Genomic DNA, 11,705 nt, shown 5'->3' on the forward strand with positions numbered 1-11,705 from the left:
AATATTCTAAATCATTTCCTCTTTTTTTTTGAAAGAAAAAAAAAGCTCAAACTAATTTTACTACCTTAAAAAAAGCTAGCCATTGAGGTTATTAAAATTTGAAAGTAGATTACAGTTCTAAATAAATATTAATTCATAAAGTTTTGACTATATTAGTAAATAATTTTGTGGCAGTCAAAATTCAGCTTGATAAATTTTCTTCCTGACATCTTATTAATAAACAAATAGAATAAATTACAACCTCCAAGGTTTATGTTTATTTACACTAATATTCAATAGCTTGTAAAACGTACGCTAACACATCTGGTTAAATTAATTGTATTAGTGAAACCGTTTACCTCATGTGAAAAATCGAAATTGCTCTTGAGTGGGGAAGAAGGATATATATATTTTCTTATATTCTTAGGTAACTATTATATCACTTAAGGATATTTTGGTCATTTTTGAAATTTTTTCTCATGTATCATTTGGGTCCCATTAAAAGTTAATGACTGGATTAATGTTCTGTTAAATTATGAGTTAAAGTGTTGGATAAAAATAAACCTCAAGGGTAAGCGTAGGTTTTTCGAACTATTAGGTATAAATATAATTTACTCCTAATTTATGGGGGATTTTGTAATTTATTTAAACAAATATAGACATGGATTCGAATTGTAATTTATGGGGGATCTGAATCCCAATACTTTGGGTTGGGTCGAGATTTTACGTGACTTCAACTCGATCCAAACGACCCGTTGGGGCAAAAATATTTTTCGTAGACCTGACCCAACCTAATCCGATCATTTATTGGATTGGGTTCGGGTCCAATATCAAAAGCCATACATGCAATCGGGTTGGATTAGAGTCAAACATGCACCAGTCTAATCGGATCCACGCAACCATACTCGCAGCAATCTCTCACCATAGAAATCCATGTGGTAAGTAAAATTATTCCCCATTAACTTTATCTTACTTATACAAATTTCAACCCAATTAGTCTTCAAATTAATTTCCAACGATTTTATCTTATTTATACAAATTTCAACCCAATTTTGCCTATCTAAACTAGGTTGTTCTTTTCCGACGAGCGTTGACTTCTAATAAAAAAAAAAAAGTCAAAGTGTTTTCAAATTTGTTTAGCACGCTTCTTTTTTCTACCAGCAACCCTGAAAACTCATTCTACAAAACCTTCAATTAACATCATAAACAGTAGTAGTTAAGTAAGCCATCGTATCTAACTTCCTAGGAGTGCCTACTTTTAAGATTGCAAGTGTAACTTGCCAATCCAGTAAAGCCATGTGTCTTAAGTTCAATTTCAACCTTGAAATCCACTTGTGTTTTTTTTAGAGGCAGTCCTAGCCTTCAAAGTCTTGAAACCCTTCTCTTTTAATCTCTTGATGAGATGGCATCTTACTAGTCATCAAATCTTAAAAATTCTCAATAAACTCCAAATCTAACCATTCATCTAACCCTCCTCGTACTTACAAGTACCTCCCAACAAAGAGATTTTCTAATCTTTGGATTCTTCTGTGTTTAGATTCAAGCCCTGAAAAATTTAGGAGGAAAAATAAAAAAGGAGATGTGGAAAAATGGAGTCATCCTCTACACTAAGCCCATTCTCAATCTGCCATTAAAGCAACCTAAAGCTTTACATCCAGCTAGATTTAACCGCTTTGACTACTTTTTCCTTTTCTTCCCAAGACTAATAATACTTATATTTAGGAGATCCAAGAGCAAGGAATACATAGTTGAAGTCAAGAAGAGGAGGGCCAATCAAGCCGTTGGAGCCGATTCGATACTCTCTTCCCCCTCTCTTGACGAGTTTCTCTTGTTATTTGCTTTAGTTGATGCTCAAATGATGTCGATATATTGTTAATTAATGTATTTTTTGCTTCATGAATGCTATTAAAATTCAATTGATATTTTCTTTTTAGTAATGTAGATTTTTTTTTGTTCTCTTGCTTTTTCCTGTTTCGATCTAATTCATCGTTATGAAGTAGGGGTGGCATAGAAGATCACTTGATCCTCTTCTCTAAGGACCTTGACAAACCATATAGACCTAGATCAAGAGAGGAAAAGGGCTGAGATCTTGGATGAATCTTATCTTACCTCTAATGAAGGGGTGGTTCTATATACACCCCCCCTATTGCTAAGGACACCCCCCCAAAAACCAAAAAAAAAATACCCAAACTAACCTTTAGTGTAATTACCATATTGCCCTTGAAATTTTCTCATACACCCCCCTTCCTCCTCCTCCGTTTCGTTTTGAAAAGAAAAAAAAAACACCCCTCAAACCCCCCTTAAACCCCTCGATCCATTTACATCGTTTAGGCGATCTTTGAAGGAGATTTAAGCCTCATTCGAAGCATGGACAAGCAACTAGTGATTTGGGACGAAGAATCGGCCGCAAAGGTACGTGTTCCACCTTGTTTCGAAATTTTTTTTTTTCACGGTTCGTGCTCCGTTCGACACTGGATCGCCGAACAAAAGGCTTCTGTTCGGCTGAACAGTGCCGAACAGAAGCCTTCTGTTCGGCAACCCTCAACCGAACAGATCTGTTCGGCTGCACAGTGCCGAACAGAAGGCTTCTGTCCGGCACTGTTCAGCCGAACAGAAGCCTTTTGTTCGGCGATCCAGTGCCGAACGGAGCACGAACCGTGAAAAAAAAAAATTTCGGAAGAAGCCGGCGAGGTGGTTCCGGGAGAAGCCGGCGAGGTGGTCGGAGATCGGGAGAATGCCGGCGACGAGAGGGAGAAGGGGGAACGGGGGGGTTTTGGGTGTTGGCGAGGTGTTTTGGAGGGGAAGAGCGGGGTGGGGGGGGTTTGGGGGGTGTAGAGAGCAATTTAGGTGAGGGGGTGGGGAGGGTGGGGGGTAATTTAGGAATTTTTAATTTTTTAGGGGTGTCCTTAGCAAATGGGGGGGTGTAGAGAGTATTTAATTTTTTTTTAATTTTTGGGGGGTGTCCCGAGCAATAGGGGGGGTGTATATAGAACCACCCCTAATGAAGGCTAGTTCAACTAGTGTTCATTGTTTGTAGTCCATATACCCCCCATGAGATGTGCGTTTTGACCTTATGTTGTCTTTTTTTATGAAATTTCCGGGACCTTTTCACAAGACGGTTTTATTCCAGCTTTCCCTGATCCCGTGTTAGATCTTTAGACTTCTTAGAGAATATCTAAGATAAAAAGAGCTTGGAGAATGAGTTGGGACACTGAAGTCATTTTCTCTTGTTGGAGCATTTGGCTGAAAAGAAATGCCAGAATTTTCTCCAATTCTCAAAAAATCTGCTTAGGACTTATTGGACTGAATTAGGTTTCCATTGATGGATTAGACTGAAGGTGGGTCCCTTCAAAAAAGCTGCTGATATCTCCATTTTATTTTATTTTTCCTTAAATTCTTAGTCGTAACTACTCGTGTTCATGATACTCTCTAATAAAATATCAAGATAGTGCTTGCAAAGTGAAGAATGGTTGTCTCTTCTTCCATCCTCATCCACCCATGATGAGACTTCTGCTTCCCTTAGGCATAGTCAATGCATAGAAATTTTATTCAAGCAATGCATCCGATATCCTATCTTTAATAGATAGACTTTTTATTTGATACATCTAACTACCCTGGGGGCGGATTGCATCTTTCGCATGAAAAAATAATTGATCTTTTTTTCACGGTATTCAATATTAGATAGCATTTTACATAGATCTTAAAGTACACCGAATTTTTTCATTCATCTATTTGCTGAGATCTCAAAAAGCCGCTATTCTGCGATCCAACGATGAATTCATGCGAAGAAAGATAAATTCTTCTTTCATGCAAAATATACAGTCCAAACCGATCCTCCTTTAGTTCTGTGTTCTTTCTTCTGCAGAAGAAATCCATTTGGTGATCGGTTGAGTGGTGCATTTCTTTATCCTTGGCACAGCATCAACACGCAAGTTTCCATGCAAGGCTTGGGAAAAATACCATCGTCCCTGAAGACAGCTTTGTCATCCTCGCCCGTACCACCGTACTGTACTCACCAGCCGTGCAATCGCAATCCGGTCATGAACCATCCTTCTTTCTTCCGGAGAGCCCATAAGATTTTTTTTTTTAATGCGGGCCCCACCTTTTAACCCAGCACGTGTCAGCATTGTACGAGGAGCATGCCCGCAGCTGATCGTCTCCCATCTCCCATGTTTAAAATGGCTTTGGGTCCTCTTCTCCGCGCATCCTTCCTTGTTTAAAGTGAGATCTCTGGTTCGGATGCTTTCAATCCGAAATCTAAACAAAGTAAGAAACCAAGTCACCGCAATGCCGCTTCTCGCCGCAGCCCACCAGGTTCTGGTCACCGCCGGCCCCCTGAGCCCCACCACTCACCTCCGCAGTCTCCAACCGCAGAGCACCGCTTCGTTCGCTTTCCTCTCCTGCGAACCAAAAGCCAAGCCGAGACGCTGTCGCTCCCTAAGTTGTTCTCTTCTTCCTTCCCTCGGTCGTTGGCGGCCCTCTCGAAGCCCAGTTGGTTCCCCGAACCCACTCCATTTCTTGCTTGACGGTTCGCTGTCCCTCTGCTCCCACCTGGGAATCCTACCTCCCGATTTCCCCGACCGCTGGCGGCATCTCCTGGCGGTCTCGGAGGAGGCCGAGTCGAGGCTTTCTGGAATTCCTTACCACTTGATCCAGGCCATCACGGCGTCGGAGGACCGCCGTTTCTTTTACCACTCTGGAGTTGATCCCCATGGGATTGCCCGGGCCGTGTTCAATTTTCCTAGTGGCGGCGGCGGGAGCACCATCACACAGCAGGTATGCGATTCTTTCTATCCTCTCCAATGATGAATAGTGATATTTTGGAGATTGTTGTTTTGGTTTCTGCTCTAGTAATTTCAACCACAATGAAGTACTTTATATTTATGAGTTTATAATTGGTATTGTTTCAAAGGCAAAGGTTTTGGATACTATGCGCAGGAAATCAAACGTATCATATGTTAATGAATTGATTTGGATCAAATCTGGTTGAATTTTTTATAATCATGGATATAATCAAGTACATATGTTAGGTCTTAGAAAGACCTAATCAAATATGATCAAATTTCTGAAATTCCTACTCAATTTTGAGCGGGGATGCCGTGAACACCAAATCTGTGAAGACATGGAGACCGTGGCTCTTCTTTGTTATCTGTACTCTATGTAACTGAATAACTGTATGATGTAATTATACAATGAAACTAGCCATCCATTGTCAGCATAAAATTTCTGCTAGCTTAAATGCCATATTTGATATCTACATATGCATACATACATGTATATGTATTTATTCCGTGGAAGCTTAAATGCTTATCTGATATTATTCTCTGCCTTAAGCACTTGTATCTAATAATGGCACTATGAAATCGATGTACTTTCATTTCTCTAAAATATTTTGTTCCAAGTCCAAATTGTTGGCTTAGTACATTTCCTTTGATACCATAATGTAATTTACTCATTTTCATATGCAGCTCATGAAGAGAATCTTTTTGACAAGTGAGCGCAAAATTTCAAGAAAATTTGTTGAAGGATTGTTGTCATTGATAGTGGAGAAGAAAATGTCAAAATGGAAAATATTGTATTCATACCTTAGTAAGGTATATATTTTTCTCATTTCCAATCACTGCATGTGATTACTTATTTTTCTCATTTCCAAAATGGAAAATAGAAACTTTGTTACTTTTCATAACCTAGCAATTAAATTATTTGGATGTGTCTACTATTTTCCTGTTCAGTCTACGAACTCCTTGCCATTATTATAATGTCAGAGCAATTTTCATTAGAGTATTGATTCTACAGATGTACTGGGGACATGGACTGTATGGAATCGAGTCAGCATCTATTTTTTACTTTGGAAAACATCCTTCTTTTCTCACTTTGGGGGAATCTGCATTGCTAGCTGGGATTTTACCTGGTCCCGAGCTTCTAAGCCCGTATAGGAATCCAGGCAGGTTGATATTATTTAGGTTTCAAAAATGTTCCATTTGCAATCTGGATAGCTTGTAGTATGTTCTCTTGTTTATTGTTTGTATGAAGAAACATGTGCATTCGATCTTTTTGTTGTTCTAATGTCCAGTCTCTCCTGGAAATCTAACATCTGACTTTCTCAAAGTGGCAAGTCCTCCCAAGCGAGGGTACTCAGAAGGATGGTGGCAGCAGGATTTCTTGACATGGAGACAGCACTGAAGATTGCAAAGCAACCTCTTTGCTTACGTTCTGAAAATGAGGTGATTTGTTGCATTGTTCAGGAAAGTATATATATATATATATATATATATATATATATATATATATATATATATGTATATATATGTTCTTTGGGAAAACTTTGTCACATTTCATTATATTATTGGTTTTGATAATGTTGATAGGGGATTTTCATTTTATATGTTGAATTTATAGGATAATTTATTTATGTTCTTGGTATTTGATGATTAGAATGTTATATTCACAGAGATGCAGAAATTAGTAAACAAATATTCTATTTAAGGATTTAAATAGTTGAAATATTTCATAATATGACATCAGTTTTGCTTTTTATGGGCCTTAGTATTAGCACTGGAGCCGTAACCCATTTTCCATAAAAGCCATTTACTTGTTTTTCTCAATGAGCTTTTTGTGATGATGTGTGAGAACACTTTTCTGGATGATATATTTGGAGGAAAATGGATTAGATCCTTATTACATTTCATTTAAAAGCCCCAAACAATAATAGCTGATACTATACAATACATAAAACAAAAGTTAGAGGTTAGGCATTATAAAATCTTGTTTGTTCAGTAACTCAAGGTCTCATATTATGGCACCAAGATATTAAGCCATTACTTGAGGGATCAAGAAACACACACACACACAGAGCGAGGGAAGCGGGGGGCGGGGGGGGGGGGGGGGGGGGGGGGGGGGGGGGGGGGGGGGGGGGGGGGGGGGGGGGGTTGGGGGTTGAAGGGGTGGAGAGAGATGAAATAGAAACAAGAGAAGGAACAAACGAAGCTGTATGTGAATAACAAGTAATTATGATTTGGACAACCTGATTTGTTCAATAAGTGTTCTTAAGGACCCCTTAGCCATGTTCACTCTTGATTAATTTACACAGAGGGAAATATTCCTGTCGCAAGCTTTACTATTTCCCAGAAAAAAATTAGTAAATAGTAATGATGACTAGAGGTACATATATATATATATTGGCACAGCACTAAAATAATGGCCAAGGAAAATGGTAGATATTAAACCTACTAAACAAGGTAGGCAAGTCAAGTATGGTTCATACCCGATAACTGTAAATGTTAGGCGACAACAGTCTTTCGGTTAGTATAGTCAACTTCAGCTCAAGCCCTTGTTAATGTAAAAGGTAGAACTTACCTGACCATCTCCATATGTATCTGTTAGAAAGCATAAAATGGTGCTGTCAAAATAATAGATGTTTTCCAGAAATAGAAGAGTCCTTGAATGGGGATGAAATTTTCATGTATAATTGGCCTCAGTTGTATGTAATTTTTGACATAAAATGAAAATTCATTTCTCTTTCAATAATGTCATGAGCTTCTTCAGAGAGAACAAATCATGTAGCGGTGATGATGATGATGATTGCGTCAGGTCACTTGAAGGGCCAGAAGTTAATCTCAAGATGAATTTTTGTCACAATTATTATTTTCAGGTGGTGTTGAATCCCAACTCCTCTTCCTTCAATACACCATTCATTCTCCTCTTCTTGCAATATTTACCCACGGGATCTTCTATCTTACTATCCTCTCTCGATAATTGTTTAAAAGTTCTATCACTTTTTCTTCATTTGAAGTATCTAGCAAGGAAATTTTTAAAGAGCTACATGTTGGTTCTATGAACACATAGGCAATATGCCTTTTAAGAGCTTGTTGTTGTTGTTGATCAAATATTTTATAAATTTATGTGATGTTTCTTCTAATTCTTTCTAAAGAAAAAAAATTTCCGACATGTTTGTCAATTTTTTTAAGAAACTTTTTCAAAGTTCAGCTTCCCTTATTCAACATGAGAACAGGTTTTTCCGTCAGCTTCTATTTCAAAGACATTGTTTTTCAAATTACTGTTCATGCTATTGATGTTTTTTTGTTTGCATTCATGCCAGACATCAGAAGACACAGGCATAAATATGAATTCTCTATGTATGCATGGACAACCTTTATTCTTGTCTTCTGAAGCCAAGAACAGAATGGAGCAGCACGATGGAAGATAAATTCTATAAGATCATTCACGGTGAACAGCTTGCATAGGCTAAAGTGAAAATACAGGTGTACATGTGTTAAATTAACATGAGAGAAATGATAGCTAAGGTTCCCATCTGTTTTTTTTTTCGTTATTTCTTAACTTACAAAATATACTTCTAATTTTGTCTCGTACTCCTCTTGAGTCTCACCCTTGAAAGAGATCACGAACTGAATTGGTATTTATCAAAGTTGGCAGAATTGATAAACATGAGGAGTTCATCATCTAGGCCAAGGATTTTTTGTAATTGAAGGAGATATATAGAGTAAAAGCCAATTTCTCAATTGTGGAGTAGACAAAATTTTCTCCATAGATCTGCATCAATATTGTCAACCCCATTAGCTTTTATATCACTGCTTGTACCATTTCTTCCTCTTATACAACTAAACCAGCATATAGTCACTAAGCATGAAGCACAACAGCAACTAAGTGGTTGTCAACTCCATTACGATAGATATAACAAGAAGTGCACTGTATAACACACATGCGCACAAGATACGCTATCTCGGTACCGGGCTCCGTACAAGCGCCACCTTGTCGTTGTGTTGATACGCTTGGTATGGAGGCCGATTCAGCGTACCAAGTATATACCCCCGTGCCGTATACCAGTACTGAACTGGTATGGTACGTTTTCTACCACCCAATTTGGTGTGGTACGGCGTATGAAACATACCATATATACCAATTCGATACGGTATTGCGTACCATGCATGTAGATGTGTAATGTTTAGAACTTATGTATTATTACACTTATAATTTGCTTTTCAGATGCAAATAAGTTCTAATAGATATGAAATGCACGTGAAGTAGTCAAAGATCACACGCCACGTGTAATTTAGTTTCTTTCTCATAACATTTGTTTGTTTCATCAGGTGCAATCTCAAGATCGGTGTTTCAGCAAGTGTATGCCTCCTGTTCTTCCTAGAGAAATTGGTTGCTTATCAAGTATTCGTGATTGACATCGGTCGGTAAACCATTGACTCATTTTTTCTCATTTATTCTTAAGGTGGCAGGAGATAACAACGCACATTGATGTGTATTTATCGTCATGAATCATTTTCCCAGTAAAAGATTCTTCTTTGCCTCAAATATAGATGTTTTTCATGCTCCAAACCAATGCGGCATGGCATGCACGAACATTTAATTTTTGTTCATTCCCTGATCATAAATGATGGTTGGGATGGAGAAAACCCTCCTATGCTTGAATAGATGTAGTTGAAAGATACGCATTGAGCATGTCCTGCTAATGATTCCTTCCAATTGCAGGCATTCAATTATGTGCCTTCAGAGACATATTGGCTCCATCTTAAATCGGTTTGGTAAAATAGGGTTTGGATTGGGAGAGTGATGTAATTAACACCATACACATAGTCTTGCACTGTGGAGGAAGCGGCTTCAGGTGTCATCTCAGGACTTTGATAAAGTAGGATTGGAGACTTAGCAGTATGAAGTTGTGGCAGAAAGATTCCAAGCCGGGTGAGTCAAGCCTTGTAGTTCTGGACCAAGAACGGGCTATTTGGAAAAAATGATATTTGAATTGGAAAATGCATTGGGGAATCGGCCAGTCGGAATAAAAAATAACAAATAATAATCTTGGGCCTACCTGATACTGGTGTGGCAGCTAATGGTTAAAATATATCGTACCGACTCCCACGAGTCACCCGTTCGAATAAAGGTAGGAGGCGGCCTTCTTTTTTTTTTTTTTAATGCACAACTTGGGGTTAAGACAGACCCCTACCGGTTCATCTGACTAGATTTTTTTTAAAAAAAAAGGATACATACAACTACCATAGGAATATAAAAAGGCAAGTTTACAACTAATTATATCAAGATCTTCTAAAATTTGTATGGGAGAAAGAGTTGAGTTTTGCTTTCATTCATATATTGGTTGCTGTTTATGGGGCAACAAGTGTAACAATGCACTGATTGAGGGGACAGATCCCATGATTAAGGGCTCGTTTGGTTCGTGGAAAACGAAGGAGGAAAAGTATGGTCAATGAGAAAGTAATGAGATGCTTCTTGTTTGGTTAGAGTTTTCAAAGGAGAGAGACGAGAAAGTTATATTCTCATGGAAATAGGATTTCCACATTTTATGGAAAAGTCTTTTCCATAAGAAACATGGAAAAGTTACTTTCTCATAAGGTAGGAATCATTCTATTTTTATTTTTTTTCCAAAAAGGCCCTTCAACATTAAAGAGGCATTAAAGACCTAATTTTTATTAAGGATATAATAGGAATTATACATAATTTTTTCAGAAAAGTGGATAGTCAACCAAACATAAGCATTTTGGAAATTTTCAGTTTTTCATTGTCAACCAAAATGCTAAAAATACTTTTCTAGACATGCTCTTTCTAAGAATATGCTTTTCAGGAATCATATTTCTAAGAGGGAAAATACTTCCCACGAACCAAACGAGCCTTAAAGGAATAAAACAAACAGAGAATCTCATTAGCCAAACAGGCCCATAGGTGATAACCTCGTAATATATCAGTAGACAAAGAGACATGGTGAGAGACCTATGCATCGAGAATCCCATTACAACATGTGGCGAGAGACGCACGTGTCAATCCCATTACAAGGAGCCTATGGGATTTCAACTAATTAGAGTCCTTTCCAAACTATTTAGGGGTCCTTAACAGGATGTTTCTTTTAGCTCCTATAGTAATACACGACGATCGAAACGATTGACGGAAGCTGGCCATATAATTCAGGAGGATGGACGACGCAAGGAGGCAGAGGAGGGAGGACTGTGTTAAGGACCCAAGCTTCTCTGTGTTAGTTATTGGAGTTCCTTCCAGCTGGTTCAATTCAACTCAGCGATGGGGTTGAGGCAAGGATATCCACTTCCCTTCTTTCCCTTGAACTCTGCAGTGGAAAGTGGTGAGCTCAAGGTTTTCCAGCTGACTCCGTCCCTCACAAATCTCATTTTCCTCTTGGCCGATGACTGACTTGCTGGTGGACACAGGATGGAGTTTTGGCTAGCAAGGAATGAAGGCCGGCTTAATGGCATCAACCACCCGGCACACCTCTACAAATGATTTTTTGCAACTCTTCTTTCTCCCGGTTCAGTTAGTCAATCAAAAAAAAAAAAAAAAAAAAAGTTTTTTTTTATGGATTAATAAGATGAGAAAAAAATACATCAAGCACCATGTTGATTAGATCCAAGGGCGATAGTACCGACCATACAACAAGACCCACACACCGCATGGCATAATCAAAATGAAAATGTATGGCATGAGGAAACCATTGGCTTTCCAAAAGTTACTCCATTTTATGGTAACAAAGTTAGCATTGTCTATTGGACCGAAAACTATTTGGCAAGACATGAGGGTAATTTTGGCAGGTGGAAGTCTACATGGATCGATTATTGCAACATAACTCCAGTTTATTATTACTATTGTTAATATTTTTCCCCACTGCTATAGATGTGCTTTGCCATCAGGTTTTGAATAGTTTCAAGTTTCCTTCTCCGGCAGATTCCCTCTCGTCT

General features: G+C 38.3%; 1 protein-coding gene across 1 annotated transcript; it reads left to right on the plus strand.

Annotated features, from left to right (window-relative positions):
* Nucleotides 1–4,192: 4,192 nt before the first annotated feature.
* On the plus strand, nt 4,193–9,886 carry LOC103712544 (biosynthetic peptidoglycan transglycosylase-like). The gene is made up of 6 exons (XM_008799095.4): nt 4,193–4,755; nt 5,448–5,573; nt 5,776–5,927; nt 6,089–6,203; nt 8,078–8,240; nt 9,087–9,886. The coding sequence occupies exons 1-5, from the start codon at nt 4,219–4,221 to the stop codon at nt 8,183–8,185; spliced, it is 1,038 nt and encodes a 345-aa protein (XP_008797317.3). The 5' UTR covers nt 4,193–4,218; the 3' UTR covers nt 8,186–8,240; nt 9,087–9,886.
* The last annotated feature ends 1,819 nt before the right edge of the window (nt 9,887–11,705 follow it).

Source organism: Phoenix dactylifera, chromosome 15 (genome assembly GCF_009389715.1).
Source record: "Phoenix dactylifera cultivar Barhee BC4 chromosome 15, palm_55x_up_171113_PBpolish2nd_filt_p, whole genome shotgun sequence".
NCBI classification, from domain to species: domain Eukaryota; kingdom Viridiplantae; phylum Streptophyta; class Magnoliopsida; order Arecales; family Arecaceae; genus Phoenix; species Phoenix dactylifera.

Bases quoted from the DNA above. Each gene is read 5' to 3' on its own strand.
- LOC103712544 (XM_008799095.4), top strand. From the start codon at position 4,219: ATGCTTTCAATCCGAAATCTAAACAAAGTAAGAAACCAAGTCACCGCA. The intron at 5,574-5,775 runs GTATATATTTTT...TTGATTCTACAG, and splicing joins TGTATTCATACCTTAGTAAG to ATGTACTGGGGACATGGACT. The intron at 5,928-6,088 runs GTTGATATTATT...ACTTTCTCAAAG, and splicing joins CCGTATAGGAATCCAGGCAG to TGGCAAGTCCTCCCAAGCGA.